At 40.7% G+C, this 20,785-nt stretch overlaps 2 protein-coding genes across 6 annotated transcripts in view; one reads left to right on the top strand and one right to left on the bottom strand.

The window, feature by feature from the left end:
* LOC116037858 (myosin VIIA and Rab interacting protein) overlaps positions 1–20,785 on the bottom strand; it is a 153,414-nt gene that overhangs the window by 119,319 nt on the left and 13,310 nt on the right. For 2 of the 5 annotated variants that reach the window (XM_031281919.2, XM_031281916.2), the window contains exon 1: positions 941–1,206. The gene's annotated coding sequence lies outside the window, so the exon portion shown is untranslated. Of the gene's footprint in view, positions 1–940; positions 1,207–10,406; positions 10,520–20,785 lie in introns of those variants that run through there. The other 3 variants (XM_031281920.2, XM_031281918.2, XM_031281917.2) reach the window with 2 other exon arrangements.
* Positions 15,023–19,332, top strand: si:dkey-12l12.1. The gene is made up of 6 exons (XM_036000084.1): positions 15,023–15,358; positions 17,156–17,203; positions 17,904–18,014; positions 18,354–18,470; positions 18,716–18,793; positions 18,884–19,332. The coding sequence occupies exons 1-6, from the start codon at positions 15,236–15,238 to the stop codon at positions 18,953–18,955; spliced, it is 549 nt and encodes a 182-aa protein (XP_035855977.1). The 5' UTR covers positions 15,023–15,235; the 3' UTR covers positions 18,956–19,332.

A 20,785-nucleotide genomic window follows, 5' to 3' on the forward strand; every position in this document is an offset into this window, starting at 1 on the left:
TGATGTCATTAAGTACTTTCAAAATAATCTAGGACCTTACTTGAAACTGTAATATATATGCTATATAATAGACTGTGTGCATGTGACAAAGTGTTGAGCACAAACACAAACTCTAAGAATGGGTTGTAATTCTGGCTGAGTGATCTCCATTTTTTTCTTGAATGAATCGCTCAGAATAGCAGACTGATTGCTCCAGTATGTGGGTGAGAGTATTCCTGGTGTCTCCCTAAAGAGCTTCCCAAGATAACTGTTGTCAACAGGTGACAGTCATCACCACCAAACAAAACAACAGAAATAAACTGCACTGAGCCTAGTTGAGCTAACTGCACACCCACTGCTGCCAAATAAGGATTTTCAGCTTGCAATCCTTTTGGGTTAATGGTTTTTTTTCTGCAACCATGGCTCTGAGACAAAACGTGGCTTTATGTTGAATAGCGTCAGCTAATGAAACCACTGTCCCTATCCCATAAAAGATGAGTCACATCCTGCACCTGCTGCATCTGGTTTCAGTTTCTTCTCAGCACTCTGGACTGTGTCGAGCTGTGAGGCAAATCTACCTGATTATATCCACCTCACATCCCGCAAACAAATGCCGCACTTTCCCTCATTGTAAAACCAGCATTTCATTCAGACTGCCAGTGGCCGACTGCATGATAACATCTGTGTGAAATACTGCGGTGACAAATGTCAGCTATACAGTATATGACAGTGAAGCAGGCAGTTTGCAGCAAACGGTGCTGAATAAAAGGTGATCAAAGACATTTCACAGAAACGTGCGTTTCCATATCAAGCTATGCACGCGTGCAACCGAGCCTCTAAATCACACACATGTAAACGCAGCCACCTGTCACCAAGGCTCATGTTCCAATCATTCATCTTGCTCATTATATCTGACTAACATTCACATATTCGCAGTGAGTTGATGTGGAGAATCACTTACACAGGATCAGTGGATGCCGGATGACCGCCAGTTACAGTCTCTTTCGCGTTATCCCAGATAATGACAAAAATACGCGGAGGGATGCGCCTCAGCAAGTGTAAACTTCCGCGACACCTGTCTGCCTCCCAGATACTTTTGGCTTGCCTGACCCTCGGCTAGTCGGCTTATTATCCCCCCCCACCCCCCCAAAAAAGCAGCAGACGCAGGCACCGCTGAATGGGTGATCACGAGGTTTGTATTACACCGAGGAGAAAGGAGAAGGAGGAGGAGAAGGAGGAGGAGGAGGAGGAGGAGGAGGAGGAGGAGGGCGCACGGCGAGCGAGGTGAGGGATTGGCACCCAACCTTGATACTTCCTGTATTGGTGGTAACACAGAGCGGTGTCGGGATGGAACTATGAGGGGAAATCTGCAGGTTGGAAATAGTTATAGGTTGGATAGTTGAGTCTCTCTCTCTCTGTGCTTGGCTGATCTGATATCTAATCCCATTTATTTCTGCTGGCACCTGGGCACCCTGTGCTCCCAATTTGGCACTGCCGCTCCTGGAGGTGGAGGACGAGGCACTGTGTTGGCTGGCTCCATTCACAAAGCCAGTAACAGTGCAATTAACCTCGGAGAGAGATGAAAACATCCCAATTAATCCATCTCTCAGATTCTCATGTCTGCTATCAAACAATTTAATTGCCTCGCTATATGAATAAGCTGTTTTACTTAACGTCCATATTTCAGTTAAATAAGAAATAACAATGCATTATGAAACAAATTAAAATATACTAAAAAAAAGCCTATAGAATAGAGAAATTATAGAAAATAAAAATAGAAATGATCATCTATCTATCTATCTTATAAAATCTGACATAGTCACACCATTATATTACCCTGATTGTGTTTTTGCAGATCCACTTGAGTACCCACTGTCTTCCTGAGTTGTGGTCTGGCAGAGCATCAGAGGAGCTGTTTGTTCTCTTTATTAGTCCACAGCCTTCTGAAAGATCTATCTGGGCTGTACTTGCTCAACATCTACATTTTAACAAGATAGATTGCAATAATAATATAATACTATATAATAATATGTTAGAGAGATTATAAATCAAGCTGGACTGACATTTTTTTAGCCATAGCCAAATAAGGCTGCATTTTACAACATATACTGCCAGGAAAACTTTTCCAAGTCATGAATTGTAAATATTAGACCCTATTTTCACTTGCAAAAACACCTCCATGAATCATTATGGACTTGTGTGCTGCAAACCTGTGTGCTGCCCTCACTCATGTCACACCCTTGATCTACAGAATGTACAGAATCAGTCACAATGCTGCTGCAGTGGCAAGTCTATCTGTGTAATCTTAGGTATTTGATTCATATCACAGTTTCAATGTACACAGAAAAAACAAACACAAAATGGACTGCAAATATTTAAGCCATAGTTCATGTAGGCGTATTCACACAAATGCTTTGTAAAATTCTTACACAACAAAGATTGGCACAAAGATGAATAGCATCACACCTTAATCTAATATTTGCTCTGTCTCTCTGTCCTGTCAACTCTGTGCATCTCCTCTTTGCCATCATCCCCGGCCTGAATAGAAGATATTTGGATCCTAAACATTAAGCAGTCACTCAGACACACTGGGACGCATTGTTTGAATTAACATAAACTGCTAAAAGCTGCAAGATAAGGTCAGGATTATTGTCATTTTTAATTTCTAGACTTGTAACTTTTCTAAACCTCATATTTTAGACATAAGTACTTTTATAAATTTTCAGCTAAAATGTATAGAAACTTTATTCTACTGTTTATATTCTTATAATTAGCCTAGAAATATAAGGCCTGGGCAATTACTGCTAGAAGGTCACAGGCGGGGATTATTCAAATCTTTAACTTCAGCAAATATGACTGCTTAGCGGATGTTCTGTGGTGCACTCAATAAAATGAGTGTGCTTATTATGGTTCAGCGCTCATTGCTTGGAGATTTAAATAACACATGTCTGGACTGTTAAACTGATGTTTTGCTTGCTTTGTCTGCAAGATGCAGTTAAAGCAGGGCAAACAAACACATTGGAATTATAACCACATATGCTGCTGGTGTAACACAACAAAGGCAAGGTTCACAATGCAGACTTGAACTGAAGGCAGGAGAGAGAAGAGAGGTGAACCCAGCAGATGTCAAAACATGAGGATAGAAAGAGAAGCAACTTTGCATGGACACTCCCAGTACAATCGCAGTCCTCTAGTGTAGGTCACTAAGTACTGTAGCTCCAATGTAGAGTGAGGGGTTATTCTTGGGTTCCACGTCAGCAATCCTCAGGTCACAAGCACATTTCTGCAACCTTAAGGCAACTGCTGGTCACATACAGTACATGTTTGAGTAAAGTTTATTAAAGGCTTCTTGCTCCAGTACTGGTGTTTATGCTTTATGTTCTGCTGATGAGTCATTTGCAGTATGGCACTGCATTTACATCTGCACACCTCAGGCGAATAAAACTATGATCTCTTCATTTTGTGGCTTTTTCGTCAAACTTTTCTTTTTTCTGCCTGGGGGATTTGTGCTTGTTACACAAGAGTATGTGCATTTGCACACCTTATTAATCCCATGTATCAGGCTCCAGGTTGGAGCAGAGGGAATATTCATCCACAGTAGCTGCCGTGTAAAATGCAATCAGCAGGTCAGAGCGGTATGCTTTAACACCTATCAACAATGTGTGATAGATTTTCCGAGCATGGGGAGTCATGATTGCTAAAGTGGAATAGTAAGAGTGACTAAGTAGAGTAAAGCATTCTGGTCCTTCTATCCGTGTCACATGCTGGTGTTGCAGTGTTGTGTGCGCACATGTGTATGTGTATGGCTATTGTCTGCGTTGACATTCAGTATTTCTTTGTGTTTGGAGGCAGATTACAGCTCCACAGTCTGAATGTTGGCATATGAGGTCCCTTTTTTCTGAAGGCTTCACTGCACACTATATGATCTCTTCCTTCAACCAAATGTCCGCCTTCAAAACCCTATAAATGGCCAATGAATCATCACTGCATGTTAGCAGCCAGTAAAATTTGATTGATGGATGTTTTTTCAGGGAAACTTGTAACAGTGATTCTTTTGGAAAGGCAACAATTTGTACTATTACTGTAATTTCACGCAGGCAGGAAATACTAACCACTCAAATGTGTACCCACTGGACGAGGTAATGACAAGGCGCAAAGCTCAGCCACCAGGGGTCCTCCAAAATGAAATCTGCCTTTTGGTTGTTCTGTGAGTTATTGTCATAATTTCATGCATTGAAAAAAAACAATCCATGATTTTGCTTTATTTACCAAAAACAACCCAAATCTTAAAATATCTGGAGTTGTGGGTGGCTTGTGCTACACATTTTGAGGTTGTATCCGAAATGTGGTGATTTAGAGGCACTATACAAATCCCTCGACATTATAACATGTACTTCAACTGAAGTCATTCTTCTAAATACACAAAATAGTCCATGAAAAAAAGAGGTGATTATGACAAAAAATCGTATGCTTAATGCTGATTCTTTAGATAGTTTAATGAGTGTTTTTAGTCTGAGAAGTATTTTGACATAGCAATACTCGCTACCTTCTTTAAAAGGTGCTCTAAGCGATGTCACACGTTTTTTAGGCTACAACATTTTTTGTCACATACAGCAAACATCTCACTATCTGCGAGCTGCCTGTCTCCTGAACACACTGTAAAAAAACCGCAGTCACTGTAGACAGCCCAGGCTCCACAAACGCCAACAAAAACAAACTGTGCCAACCTGCACCACCAAACATAACAAACAGTCTTCCAGCGTTCCAGCCAATAACCGACAAGAAGGATTTGGGGGTGAGGGTTAGTGCGCAGAAGGGAGGGAGAGGGGATGGGATGAGGAGGAGGGAGGGGCGAGCTAGCCTCGTTTTGTTTGAAAATACTTCGAACGTCAACAAGAAGTGCCGTCACCCAACATCGCATAAGGTCGTGACACACCAAACAGATGGCCGACCCTCGGCAGAGAAGGCAGTTGGACTGATCAGTCTCCCCGAGTTGGTCAGAAAAGTACCTCGGAACACACCAAAGTGACGAGACGTAATATTTCTCCATAACAGCAGGCGGCGCTAATCTGTATTGTCGCCCAAAAATGAAAACCGGCAGCTGATTGGATGAACGCGTCACGTGGGTCGGGCTTCTCCGGAAATTCAAAGACAGACTGCTAACTGATGTGGTATTAGCTAAAGTGGTTAGCACACACTAAATGTTTCGGCCGATGACGTAGACAGCCCTGCCGATTTTGACCAGCTCACCCAGAGACTGAAGACAGGATACATCTCACATCTCACTCAAAACAGCATGGATAGTTTTTTTTTTCCAAGTTTGTATGCGTGTGGAAGCACCAGAGACACAAAATAACACCCCAAATCCCAGAAAAAAAGTGTTTTTGAAAGCAAAGAGTGCCTTTCTGTAAGAAAATGCTCAGAGATCATATTGCTGTAATGAAATCACTGACGTCTCACTGTTAATGGAGGTGCGTCAGATGCACTTACCTAAGAAGACAGGCTCTTGCTCTTGCACCTGCGACACTCAACATTCAGTCACTTCTCAGTGATTCATGATCTGTATTGACCTACATACATTAGTCTGCCTGTGTCTCCACCTGATAACACTGGTGATTCTCAGGGGGAAGCTTTTTAAGGCCACACCACCTCCTCTGAGATGTAGACAACTGAGGTAGTACGTGTTCAATCACATCTGACAGATAATTTGCCACCAATCAATAGGATTGTCTTTTAAAGTCTGCATTTGTAGAATAAATATGTTGCCAACAAGATGTGTCCCATTTCAAGTATCACATCATTCAGATAATCCAACCAATAAAGTGCCAACTCCCAGAACCTCCATCTTTATTGTAGTTCAATCATAATTTCACTTAACTCGTGCTGTCTTTGAGGGTAACATGTGGAAAGGTACGGAATTCACCTTTAATCTAAGACTGACGATTCTAGAATCTGATTTTTGAAAAAGACATTTAACTATGTGTGAATGCTTAATGGTGCGAAAGTAAGTGTACTGTAATTTGAAAATCTGTTTACATGCATGTCTTAAGACATAAAAAGCATAATTTCCATCAGCAGGGAAAGACTGACCTCTCTTGAGTAGAATTATATATGATTACCTTTTAAACTACAAGTGGCTATAAAGCAGATGTTAACAAGCCCATAAAGCATATTCAGATAATCAATGGAAAACAATTTATAAAATATATGATTTGTCGTAATTGCTATCAAAGGATTAGATGCCTGAGGTAGCACAGACCTCTGGGTCAGAGTATTGATTTTGGTTTAAAGCTCCTGCTTTTAATCCAACAATAATGTATTTGTTAAATCCTCTGCTTTCTTTGTACTAATGCCAAGATGAGCAACACATTTCCCCCCTTACCACAGTCGGCTCGTTCAGTCTGCAGTCGCTCAGCTTCCACATACATTTTCTTTGTGTTTGTCAGTGACGAGGTGGAGGTGAAGCCTCTGCCCACTCAGCATGACTAATTGCCTGTAAGTGGCCATCCCAGTGTTGGAAACAACGCAAACAAATACCAAACAAACACAGTGAGTCACTCCATTCATTGTTCTCTTCACTGTGTGGAGTAAGGGGAAGAAAGAATATTTCATTTTATAGGGAGGGGAAAAAAGAGAAGCTTGTTTCATATTTAATATGTTTTTACATTTGATTAATAGATGGATGGATTTTAGCTTTTCATCATTTTTACATTTGATAAATGCATTTTCAGAAATCCCCAGGGTGGATGGGGCTTCAGTGGTGGAAGGGAGTCATGAAGCCATTTCCCCTGTTTACTCAGGTGCTGCAAAATGCCTTCAGAGCAGATGTTCATTAAGACTGTTTTGCATTTGAACACAAACAAAAATGCAATGCATGAATATGCCAGGTCATGGAAAGGAAAACGTCTGGACAACAGGAGGTCAGATATTCCTGTGAGGAATGCTGGCCAGCTTTTAAGCTCCTCAGAGTATGAACATTTTCTGGCCAGATCCCATTTCACTGTGTTTTTCACGTAGTGCAAAGCTTTCTAGATTGGCACTCACACTCTAAGATGTTCCTTTTAGTCCTCCAGCAGCCCAACTAATTATTTTCCCTTCCAGTGTTTAGAAACCACAACATATTGACAGTCTGGTCAATCTCCTTCCAGACTATATTAGTCACACTGCACAGAAGCCTGCTACCCCCCCCCCCTCCTTTCCTGTGTTTATTTCACAAATGTGGATGAGTGAGAGTAAATTTGCCAGCCGCTCTACTTCCCGGTTTGCTTGCCAATAGTTTTCTCCAGCCAAGTTTAGCCACAGCTGTTTACAAAAGAGGTGTTTTTGTTGCTAGCCACCCAGATTTAGCAACACGTGTTAACCACCAGTGAATCAGCCCAGATGAACCCCTGTGATCATTTCAGCAATGAGTGCACCTGGATATCTGAAGAAATGTAGATGAATTTATTATTTATCTTCTAGTTAAAATATACATAACTACTTTCCACAAATCCATTAGCTAGCTTAAAGCATTCTAGCACCAGTTTAAAGGTCCAGTGTGTAACGTGTTTAGTTGTTCATTATCAAAATCTGTGTTGCCCGTTCACAAACTTGTCCTTTTTGATGAATATTTACCACCACCATCAAATCCAAGTATTCCTTTTGGCTTGAAATTTTACATTTGCATTCACATGAACTGGGGTAACACTCCATATTCATGCGCCATCTTGAAATACGTTAGCCGGTAAGGGACATACAGGATATACTGCTCCGCCTTTCACGTTTTTGCTGTCACATGATAAACTCACAGGTGCTGCTAATGCTGCTAATGGGTATCGTAGCTTCCCGGCCCCGGCAAGTTTGAAGAAGGAAACATGGACGACCACACGTATTCAAAATCATAATTTCAGGAACAGGAGTCTTCTTCTTCGCCCAGAAAAAGAAAAAGGATATTGAAAAGAGCAAGAGACTATCTGCAATTTGTAAGGGGTCACTCGCAGTGACAAACAGAGAATTATTACAAACTCTGCAGTTCCCCATAGCTCTACGTTTTAGCATCTTTCAGTTCATTTTTTTTTGTTACGGCCCTTAACAAACTTACATCTCAAAGCTCTCGTCAAACTCATTTAAAGCCGCAGCACACAGCTGGTTTTAGAAAAGAAAAAGCTGTGATACTGTTTCTACCCATCAACAAATGGCAGAGAAACAAAGTTAGTGGCTAGCTGGTAAACATAGCAAAGAAATTAGCTGCTAATGAACCAGATATGTTACTCAAGAGTTGGTGGAGACTTGAGCAGAGCTGAAAGGAGAGTCAATATTGGACTACATTCCACAGGTAGTTTACAAGTAAATGCTTCTGAATGGGATATGTAATTCTGTTGGTAGATAACAGATAGTTGACTGAGCACTTTTATGACTTTTGTGATACTTGCAACAGACTAGGACAGTAAAGTGAAAGCACATGAATAAAAACAAATGATTTTTACCACATTGAAATTTGCAGACATGATTGCTATCCCCCTCTGGGGAGCGATGTTGTTTGTTGCTGATTATCAAGGACTCGCAAGTCTTTAGTATGTGGACAAAGTAGCAGTCCTCACTTTCAGAGCAACGATGTGTTGGAGGACAAAAAGCAAAAAAGGCCTGTTAGTATTCAAATAATATTTCAGATTCAATTCATTCCACATGTTCACAGAGACAAAAAAGAGAATTTCAGTTCCTATGTGCATCTGAACAACACATCCAGAGAAAAACAGTTCTTTATGGATCCATATTCACCTAACAAAAATAGACTGTACTCTGGTAATGTATGTAATAATGCATGTGTGGCAGCAGCTGGAGAGAGCCGTACAGCAGCGTACACGTCACACTGTGCCCGTCCACACCTTGTCTAACCCAGATACAGAAATGGTCAGCTCTCTCCTCTCGTCAACGGCCTCAACCCTCAGTGGCATTGTTTGAATCCAACTCCTTGCTGCCATGGTAACCAGAGCAAGGAGAGGATGGGAAATAAATGAGAGATAGTGAGAGGGCACGACCCATACTACGTTTGACACTCTCTCTGGATATCCTGTTTGGCATTCTGGCTGACTGAACACTGGTCGGTGTGCTGTGATTTTATTCATTCCCCATGTGCTTTGCAATGACCCAATACAGCTGTGGCTTCTAAGATTCAGTGATGGGCAAAGGATGTCACAGGATTCGTTCATATCCATTGTTTTACTACATTTTTACATTTTGTTTGGGTGAAAGCTATTTGGCTTAAGGCTTTTAGTGGAGAAGGGAAGGCTAGCTGTGACATACTGGGGTGCTTTATCTGCAAGGAAAAGCTATCAAAGGCCTGCAGCCTTTGATAGCTTTTTTTTTTTTTTGTGCCAAGTAAGCTCACGCAAAAAAAAGACTTTCCTTTTAAATGACTTGTATGATGACCTTCATACAGGCAGTAAAAGCTGCTGACTCTGAATGATTGAGAACAAACCTACATGTTTCACTTAATATTGATGTTTGTACAAGTTACATCAGTGTCATTTGTTTTGTTGGTTCAATAGGTTCTTATAACAGATAGATAGTCTAATTTTAAGCTGAAAAGGTAGCAGGTGTGCGTGTAGAGGTGGGTAAGCGGGGTTGCCATGAAAAACAAATCACTATCAAGGAGTGCCATGGTTTAAAACAAACAAACTTGACACACTGACAATCAACAAAATTGACCCAAAGATTGAAGTTGCATTATGAAAATAGCTACCGTTTAACAGTGTTTCAGGGTGTAGTGCTCATTTTACCAAGACTATGCCTGTCAACAAAGCTTACAACTGGAAAGCAACCTGCTTACATCCTCAAAATAAATGTTAGCACACATGTCTAACTGTCACATAATGTCAGTCGTCATATTAAATCCTTAAAATTGTTTATCTGTTACCAAGCAAATGTTTTAACATGCACCTGGCCTACTTTCTTGCTTTTGTGGAGTAAGATAGGAGTTTTCCACTATTTCAAAGATATTTGTGTTTATGTGTTGACTCCCTTGAGATGTCATGTTTCCACAGAACCCCTAGGCACAGTGACTTGTGATTTAATTGATTTTCTACAGACAGAATGTTTTCCCTTCCTGGGAGCTTTGATGTCTAATTTGATTATGGCAATCTGTAGATAGATCTAAAGGACTGCATTTGGAATAAAGCCATATTTCATCTGTCTGGTGCTGGGAAAATGAGGGCTGTGATTGCCGAATGCCTCTTTAGTCAGTAAAATTCCGTGGCGGGCATCAGATGTGAGATTAAAGACAAATACTGTCAGTAAATGATGATATATTTAAGGTTTACTTTGAATCAAATGAGCACTCCTCTGCGTTCTAATGCTCAAACAGCCAAGGACACATAAACGGAAAGTGAAATGTAATAATAATCCCTCTTTGTTCAATGACAAATACACAAATTGCAGCACAGCCGTACCGTTTTTTCCTCAGCCTCGTCCTTGGCTTCCTCTGCTGTTTCCACATGAAAGGATTGAAAGCCTCACTGCTTTTCTCTCACTCGCACCTTTCACAAAGCTGTTACCAAAGCAGCTGCATAGAAAGAGAAGAGGACAATGTGCTGTAGAGGAGTATTGATTTATAATCAGACTTAAAAGCTTGTCCAGTTGTACAGAGTGAAGGTGGGGACATGAGTTTCAGTTCTCAGCTAGCGGTTATTATCTACATGACCCGACAAAGTATACACTGTTCTCCCCTTAGGCTACCCTTCCCACACATAGGAGTTCTCTTGAATATTTGAATTTGGATTTGTTTAGTTTGCACAATAAAATCAAGACAACAGTAACACAAGAAAATAAAGTAATAAAATAAAGATTGTGCAGGTGAGATTAAAGCTATAGTGCGTAGTTTCTGTCGCCCCCATGAGGAATTCTAAGTCGGCGCATCCATATGATACAAGCCTTCCGTGATCGCGCACAGCCCCCAACCCTCCTCCACGCAGTTGCTAGTAGCCAAGGAGGACACGGAGGATTAAAAAAACATGATGGACTCTTCAGAAGAGGTAATTATCTTCACTCGAGTTTCTGCGCGCAAAAGTCGCCGGACGACACAATCTTCTGAACATAGCCATACTGAGAAATACATAAAGAGTTGTGTGGAGCTGATAGTCTTAATTAGCTTTGTAGCAACTCATTTGGCAATGGCTTGAATATAACAGATGTTCATTAATATCAAAAAGTTACGCACTAAAGCTTTAAGGAAACCCCTAGGGGCTTATAGAAGGAAGAGAAGAAGAAAAAATATATAATGAGCAATTACAATTACAAGAGTCCTAAAAAAACAACAACAAATTGAATGCAAGTAAGCACTGAATTAAAAAACAAAACAAGGATAAGGTTGGCTACATAAACAATAAAGGCATAAAATAAATGACAAGAATATAGATAAAATGAGGATATGTGGACTTATGTGATGAGAGACAGAAAGGCCAAACAAAATCAGATATGAATAGTTCAGATCAATAAAGTCCTAAGCCTCTTTTCATAATTTTTTGACAGAAGTTGACTGAAATGCAGTGTTGATATAACTGTTCCATAGCTGTGCTCCCCTGTATCTAATAGAGAATTGACAGAGCCTAATACAGAACATTGGAAGATGTAAATATTTGGCAAGTCTTGTATTATACGTTGTACGTCAGCATTAGACTGAAAAAATACTACACAAGGCATCGGAAGGGAAGCTGGCTGGTGCAAAATTTTTTAAATAAAAACACAAGTTTGGTATTTATTTATATTAAAGATTGATAGAAGCTTGAGCTCTTTAAGTCATATTGTCTGTTTGGCTTCATCTGCCAAACAGACACTATCTGCATACAATTACACAGAGACATGATTGGAAATGTTATTTGGAGCATGACTGAGTTTGGGTTGCCAAATGGAGGCCTAAATAGGACAAATGTCACCTTGATGCACAAGGAGGCTAATTGACTGTTAGATGTTTATTTCATCTAATGGTAAGCCAAGAGCAAAGCAATTCCTCTCACACTGGCTATTATTTGTTTTAGTGTTCACATGCATACATACAGTATGTAGGCTAGAGCTATAAAGGGTAGCTGTAGTTTTTAATTTACAGCAACATTGCTCTATAAAGCACTGAGCTGAGGACCAACACAATCCCTTTACAGTATGTGATAGGGAGAATGCATGGCTTTTTCAAATCAGAGATTGATTTTCTTACTGTGTTCAGACAGAATGCAAAGCAAATTTAAGTGCAGTGCAACTGAATATAAAAGTAAATGGAAAAACACAGTTAGAAGCAAATTTGCCAAGTGGTGCGTATTGACGCAAAGACGCATCTTGCTAACTTGATAGCCTACCCCTCTCATGTATTTTCGTTCAATATCAGCTAGGAAACAACCAATTATCTTAGCTTAGCATAAATACTGGATGCAGGGGAAAACTGCTAGCCTAGCTTTGTCCAAAGTTTACAGAATCTGCCTACCAGCACTTTTAAAGCTCACTAACATGTAATATCTTGTTTATCTAGAGGTGCTGGTAGAGGTATTTTTTTGTTTTAGAGACAGGCTAGCTGTTTTCCTGTTTCCAGTTTTTATGCTATACTAAGATAAGCTGACTGTCTCTTGGCTATAGTAGCAAGAAAGCAAATAAGTTTTCTTTATACATCCATGGAATCAAGGCATTTCCCAAAGCGTCAAACTTCTTTAACTGTCAAGGGTTGGATTAGCAATTTCAACAAAAACAAATGTTTTAATTTACCCCTAATCCCACTTTGTTAACCATTTTTTACATCAGGACTATTTCTTTTGGCAAAAAATAGTCCTGATGTAAAAATGGTTAAAAGCGAGGTCTGTAGATACAGAGTAGCCTAACAGGGAGAATGTGTCTGGAAAGACACAACCCTATTGTAGGCTACTTTGTTTTTTTTAGTAATGCTTTCAGCACCACCAACATAATTCCACATACCTCCATAGTATTTGGGCGGAGGCGTTATTTTCAGATAACTCAAAATCTGGGCAAATAAAACCAAAAATATCTGCATGAATAGATACCATAAGTGAGACAAAATGTTTCTCTGTAATTTGGGTGAACCAACCCCTAGCAAATGTGCCCGTCAGAGAGTCGATGTTTCAATTACATAATCCAAAACATCCATTACTTTATGAGTCATGTCTCCTAATCCAGATGTTGTTTCCTAATTCACATTTCCTATTTTCTCTCATCTGCCATACTGCTGCCAAACAACTTTGTGTCTTACCCTCAAACACAGACACAAACACATTTCTACAAGTATTTCTGTGTCACAAATGGCCAGTCTTCTTATCTCTGGTCAGAGTAGACAGTTCTTTTCACAAGGTCAACAGCTGCTGGCCATTGTGCATTATCCTCAGACACTGACAGCAGCTCAAAACAGAGCCGCTGCCACTTTCCCCATAGGGAGGCAGAGGAGGGCAAATACTGAGTGGCTCTGCATAGCAATTTGTTTTACAGTAAACTCCCTGAGATGCATTAAATAGTTACTTTTGAAAGTATAGAGGGAATAACAGGGATTTAGGGTATGAAATAACTCTCCTTTGCTTTGATTACTGTCTCTTAACATGGCCACATTGTGGTTTATGAGAGGCTAATGCAAACTTGTAACCTTGGTAACATGATTTCAGCACCGTCTTACGAGAATTCATCTGATGTTTTGTTAAACTGAAGCGCAGACTTTGATTCTCAAAAGGTCTGACACTGGTATGAATTGCTTGGGCTGTCCAGTAAAATGGCTGACATGTTTGTCCACTCCTAGACTTGAGTCCATTTTGGATTGGCTGCTAAGTAAAGCAGTGTTTGCTGTGTTGAGGTCTAATCTCTTCCTTTGTTTTCTGACTAAACAGCCCCTCCATCAATTCACATCATTAGCCCGCAGCTGTCTAGTGTGGTCTCTCCGAACCTCCAGGGAGAACTTTGTAACAACAGTTCCGACACAGCGTCGAAGAAAAAAGGGTGTGTGTGTGTGTGTGTATGTGTGGTGGGGGTGACTCAATGGGAAATTGTCAGAGAGATTACAGATTTATTGATGCAAGTTTGTTGAGTAAGATGCATCATATTTCACTGATATGCCAGAGCACAGGGAAGTGGTGAAGGGGCTTATTTAATTTCCACAATTTTCACAGCAGTATATCATTCCAATCCTAGCGGGAGACAATTCCTCTGCGACCCACAGTATGAGGTTTTAAGACATTAGACTAGATTCTCCTCCTCCCACTCACTCTTTCCATCCTGCAATACACCTTGAGACAGGGTGCCTATTCATGTGTAACATGCCACATCAGGAGATGCATTCTTCATAGTGTGCTGTTTTAAAGGCCATATAAACTTCCACAGAGGTACATTAACCTCTCTCAATGTAAAACATACAATTTAAAGAGGTAATGAACTCTAACACACTAGGTTTCTGTCTTTTTTCAGTTTTTTTCTTTCCCAAATGATCATGAGTAGTTTCCCTAATAGACCCATAATGATTGTTATCCACATCTGACAATCCTTTGCCAGTGTTCAGTCAACAGAAGTCTGCGAGCTGAAAGATGGACTGACAGTGTTGATAGCTGCTGTATATTCCACCAAGAAGCCTACTGAGGAGTAATTACTGTAATTCCAAAAGGCTTACTGAAGTGTTTGGATCAGTGCAGAACTGTATAAACAGCCACTGTACATATACTGTACATTTTGAAAGCACAAAGAAAGTGATTCAGCTACACTGAGCCAGCAGACTAATTCACTGCATAATGCAGCATTTCTTCAAGACATTACAAGAACCAAACCACCAATTTTTCATTTATGTACAGAGGTTTGACAACAAAAGTTTCCTCTCTCTCTCGCTCTCTCTCTCTCTCTCCCCACTCTTTCTGTGCTCTCTCTGATTTACACACACGCACACACACACACGCACACACACACACACACACACACACACACACACACACACACACACACACACACACACACACACACACACAGTTTGGCAAGAGCTACAGTGCAGGCATAAGTGGAAAATGTCGTCTTTGAGTTGGGTGAGCGGGGTAGGGGGAGGTAGCTTTTAAAGGGGAGGCCCCTCAAGATGTCTGACATGTTTCTGCAGGACCGCAGGCCACTGGCTGGCGTAGAGCACAGGCTTGTGGTGGGCTGTTTGTCTGCGTGAAGCTGGCATGGCCTCCTGTTCCCCTGCATCTGTTCCCCATTAGCAGAGCCGAGAGTATAAAGCACGGAGCTGACAGGGGCTGGGAACACTCGAGTTCCTGCCTGGATCATGGGGTTTACTATCTGGCTGTGCCTGCTCTGCCTGCAAGCAAGCCTGCTGTCACACGCCCTCGACTGCTCAGGAGCAACACAGGGAGAGCTGTGTGTCAGCGGACAGACCGCAGACGGACAGGTAAGAGACGCACTTCTAATGGATGTGATAGTTAGGGAAGGACAGTGGTAACCAGAGGTGTTCATTATGTGTCAGTCATATGTGCTGTTGTGACACTACAGAGGTAAGTGCAGTCTGTTTAATGCCATTTAAATGTTGTTTGCTGGAGCGAACTACATAATAATTAACCCTTCTCTCTAATGAAAGTGAAAAGAATCTGAATTATCAGCATTTTTTTCCTCAGCAAGGACGTTACATAGCACTTTATGTAATGCAAGCTGGCAGTGAAACATGGAGCTACATCTCTAATGTTACGTTAAGTCAGTTTGATTTTAATTTTAAGAGAATAGTGTTTTAAATTTTGGAAAATTGCAGTGAATTTATAAAATAGTTTAGGCATTTTTGTCTCTTTTCTACAAGCCAAATCTCAGTTGACTCAAAGCTTAAAAAGCTCGGTCTCTAACACATCTGCCTTTTTAACCAACATTTCTTCCATGTGATTGGCATAACAATTTAGGAAGCACCTCAACAATCAGTATAATTCATGAAAAGAACAGTGATATTGAACCACGTTGTACTTTCAGTTTAGGTTTAAATGACCAGTAGCGTACTGATTTAGTTTTAGTAATTTTTGCTCAGACACAGTGGTCAGTGTTCTTACAGTGGTCAGAGGAAGCCAGTAACTCTGCTGGAATGTAAGTTCACTCTGACTCCTTCGAAAGTGGCTGCTGTGACGATAATAGTGGTCAAGTGTGTGTCAGGATGGCAGCAGACATGTACAGTCTAACCCTGACCTGTGGAGACATATAATTTTTTTCTTCTAACAGAAACAAAGTCTCATTGTTATGGTTTTTACAGTCACCACACCAAAAATATACCCCTCCGTGGAACAAAATCTTTCAGCTCCCTTTTTTGGCTTTTCATGTGGCTCACAGCTGTTATACTTTAAACTTGTGGTTGGCATTTTTCTGTGGACAGTCCTCATGTTCTGTCCAAAGTAATCACCCTCATCTGGACAACGGATTGCATAGCTGCTAGGAGTGAAGACGATTTTCACTCACACATGAGTTTTCATTGGGAATTCTGTTCCATCTGAGGGAGTTTTTGCCGCATGTGTGCTTTTATGCAGCAGTTCTTTGTATTTTAATTACAGCATGCGCAATTGTAAATCAAATGTGGTGGGAACTAACTAATAACTGATGCAGCATCTTTTCAGAGGCTACATTTGGTTTAGTTTCCTTGTATTTATACCAGAGTGGAATACATTAAATGACTCATTTATGGGACTCGTCAACACATAACAGCAGAAAGCCAGCTGGATTGTGGCAGGTTTAAATGGAGCCTGAATTTTGCTTATTATCTCTCTCACACACACACACACACACACACACACACACACACACACACACACACACACACACACACACACACACACACACACACACACACACACACACACACACACACCTAGCCAAAAATGCTGCCATGTATGATGACTTTGGTGCTGAAGAATTATTTGTTTTGTCAAGTAATGACATAAATGTGACATTTTGTTAGACAGGACAATGTGTCATGGTTTGTCTGGATCAGTGAACTATTTTCACACAGTAAAACTAAATGAAAACATAACCAATGTGAAGGACTGTGAAGGAATTACTAAATGGTCACATATTCATAAATTGTTAACAATGCACAGGCCAGCTTTTCAGTCAGTAGCTAGTGTTTGAACTGTGAAAACAATGCATTGAATCATGCTGCAGTGTAAGAATATCACAGCATCAGTGTTGACTCTTGATCCTCTCCTCCTTCACTTCTCAGTATGATGATCACAAGCAGCAGAGGGCGCTACCCTTGACTGAAGAACAGGTATGTGCCACCGCTCCTGTACTCCTGTTCTACTCAAGGATATTGCTTCAGTCTGAATCCTTTAGTTCCTGTTTGCCAGGGCTCCAGTTCAGAGCCGATTTTACTCTGAGGGAGTCTGATTCATGGTCATAGGAATTACACAGCAGGCATAAGGGAATACTGCACAAAGCTCATTCCACAATAATAAACTTATAAAAAATAATTCAAATGTAGGTCAACCGCAATCACTGTAACACTTTAAATGCCAGCGCAAATGATTGCGGGGCAAATATTTTGTAGTCGTCTACAAGTAAAAAAAGAGAAAGGGTAGGAAGTTATTATCCAATACTGGAAACAATGTGGTATCGGTAAGTCCTAATTGGCAAACTGAAACCTGTTGTTTTCTTAATGTGACAGTCCATTTATTATGAAAATGACTGGATCAATAGCAGTGCTTCGTTTATGCACAGATCAATGAGAAATGCAGGAAATGGTGGAGCCACTGACAATAATAATTTTGCAGTTTCCTCCCCTTAATGCTGGAGTTTGACTGCCTAAATGTGACAAGGACAGGACAGGATGAGAGAAGATGAGAATGTGCTCCACTCAGTATCCAGCTCACATTAGACTTGATGCACTTTCCCAAACAGGGAGAGACGTGCAGGAGTTGTTGTTTCCATCTGTGGTTGTGGATGTGGTTGTGACCGTCTTACCCTTGTAGGTTTTGTTCAGACGTAAAAGACAGTTGGAGCAGAGGGGTTCCACCCACCTGAGCCACTCAGGCCTGCCTGGGGCCGTCTCCATCAAAGGCTTCCCTAACACTCTCATCCAGGTAAACCACTTCTTCTTTAGTCACACAGGAGTCACAGGAGTGACTCCTGAAGGTGGGGACTGGTTTTCAGCAGTGGCTGCTGCTGTTTTAGTTTTAGTCATCTTGAATCATCTGCTGAAATACAGAAATGATCCACAGAAACCACATTATTTGTTGATGAAAGTGATCAAAAAAGTACCATATAAGAGCATCTGGAGGGATGTAGATGTAATATTCTTTGGGCTGAGAATTGTGTGTTATCCAAATTGTAAATCAATTGAGTGAATTTAAAAAGAACACAAAGGGTGTGTACAGGATATATCAATGTATATACTAATGCCAGTGTCCATTGTGTATCAGGCTGATAGGTCCAGGCGGCACTTGACACTTCAAGCTGCGAATAAGAAAAAGAAGCTTAAATCCCGCCTCGGCTCCTTCTCCCTCCTTACCAACGACAAGACATCCAACCCCCTACAGGTGAGTCTCCATGACAACCCCCGAGCAAAGGAAAAGCTGGGGCAAAAAGCCCGGCTATGCAGGCAGAGTTATAAGGCCACCTTACTTGGTTTTATTGAATCACTTTGGTCTACATCTACTTCTGATGACGTCCTTTCATTTTTGCACTGGAAAATGTTCAAAATCTCTTTCAGTGTGCTGAAATAAGTTTGTGTCCTTAAATGTGAGTTGTTAAGACACTCTTCTATCTGGGATTTCACTTCCAGGTGATAAGAGCAAGAAGACAGGTGAAGATCGAGCCACCCAAGAGGAATTCAGGTCGTTCTGGGGCTTTCTCTGTCCTGGTGAGTCCTCACATACAGTAGTGTTTATTCTCCTACACGCAAACTTATGATATTCGATGAATATTTACATGACTTGTTGTGTGTTCTCAGGGAGATCCACTGAATGATGGACAGAACGACAGACCCAAAAGAAGCATAAAGAAGATGGATGCTGCAAAATAAAATGCGCTTTCTCATTGTGGCAAAGCCTGATAAGGGGTGTGCACAGTACAAATGTGTCCGAATTTTCCCAAAGAACATGTAAACACACACTTAAGATTGGTGTGAAAATCTGACAACTTCTGTGTTTATTTTTGAAAGCTATCTTATTTTTATCAGCCAGTCTGCACTTACGGATACTTTTTATATACTATTTTAAGTTTCTAATATATTCCTGCATGTTATAAAATCATGAATGATCCCATATTAATATTATAGTTTGCCATTTTGTTGTAACCTATTTAATCACAGATTCCTTCTGAAGATTGGGGGTATATTTTTGCAGAAATATTTCTTGTCTTGTTGTATCAGATTTCAATAAAAGTTGAGTAGAGACATACTGTATGGTCTAAGTCTTTGAAAATGAAGCACTTTATGCTCCACTGGAGCACATTGTCATACAAAGTCTTACCCAGAATGACACATTACATTTCCCACTCAAGGGTCTGTGAAACTGCCTATGACTAATTCATAAAATTAAGTATCATGGGGTTTGGCATTTGTAAGTCCTCCTCAGAGATGGCAAGTGTTACATGTATGGTGCATGGTTGGCAAAGATGGCAGCAGAATAATACAGCTGGAACCTCTTTTCTATAAAAGGCCCTAACCATTTACATTACAGCAGCCAAGGGCAAATAGCCTGGGTGTGTGAGAGAGAGTAAAAAATCTAAATGTAGTCCAGACCATCTGTTTCAGGAGTCAAACTTTGTCTATTTAAATATCTTGTGTCATTTTTAATTCATTTGGCCGGGAATGGAAACAGAGAATGTGGTCTGAATGGTCTGACCAGAAGGTTAGTTTGAGTATTTCTGCAGGACGCTGACGTAAATGTGTGCACAAAATCTGATCTCTGTGGGCTGCTCTGCATCTGGGTCCCTACCTATTTACAGCATATCAGATTAAACAAATCACCTGTGTCACAACACAGAAAAAGAGTGCTGTACTGTAATGACTGTATGCTGGGTTAAAAATAAAAACAGCAAAAATTACATCTAAAATTGTACTTGGGGACCACCCAAAGTGACGCCACCAGAAAAAATCCAAAGTATGAGGCAATCTGATGAGGAAAAAAGCCTTTGTAAAAGTGTAAGGTAATCTAAATGAATAGGATGACTCATCCTCCGCCTATTTACCGATCAAAGCCCTCAGCTGATGACGTAGGTATGCAGTTAGTACTCAGTCTCATTTTAATATGGTTTTATAGACACAGAAAGTAAAGGGAAAAAATAACCCAACAAAATGTTATTTATAAACTTGGCATTTTCCCTGGAGCACATAAGTGATGCTGAATATGCTTCAGCAGCTTGCTCTGGGAGAATATAGACAAGTGTAAGGTCCTGAGCTGCTGACATACCCATCAGATAACCTGGATTAGCTGGTAGCTTGGTGTTGTCTTGGTGACAAACAACCACAGGATGCCATTCGAATTTCTCAGAAAACAGTGATGCTCTGATAAGGACCAAGCGCTTATTATTCCTATTTAGAGGCAACAAGAGAAACAGCCTCAGCCCACTCCCCTGTCATCTTCATCAACGTGCACCGGCTTACACACACACACACACACACACACACACACACACACTCACACAGCTACCAGTAGGGTATCCCTAACTGCCTGTACCCTTGGGCTAATGCATCCTGGGAAAACTCATAGTTGATGACCTGATGGAACGAGGCAAAAGTGTCAGAGTGTGTGCATATCAGTTGTAGACACTGCACACACACAAAGACACACAAACAGATCCATCCTACAAAGCAATATTATAATATATATTGTAGGGATATATAATATGT

Source organism: Sander lucioperca, chromosome 1 (assembly GCF_008315115.2).
Source record: "Sander lucioperca isolate FBNREF2018 chromosome 1, SLUC_FBN_1.2, whole genome shotgun sequence".
NCBI classification, from domain to species: domain Eukaryota; kingdom Metazoa; phylum Chordata; class Actinopteri; order Perciformes; family Percidae; genus Sander; species Sander lucioperca.

What these genes read in the sequence shown, in the direction of transcription:
- si:dkey-12l12.1 (XM_036000084.1), top strand. Translation starts at nt 15,236, where the DNA reads ATGGGGTTTACTATCTGGCTGTGCCTGCTCTGCCTGCAAGCAAGCCTG. An exon ending in TACCCTTGACTGAAGAACAG is followed by an intron (nt 17,204 to 17,903) that starts GTATGTGCCACC and finishes TTACCCTTGTAG; the next exon opens with GTTTTGTTCAGACGTAAAAG. An exon ending in TCCCTAACACTCTCATCCAG is followed by an intron (nt 18,015 to 18,353) that starts GTAAACCACTTC and finishes ATTGTGTATCAG; the next exon opens with GCTGATAGGTCCAGGCGGCA.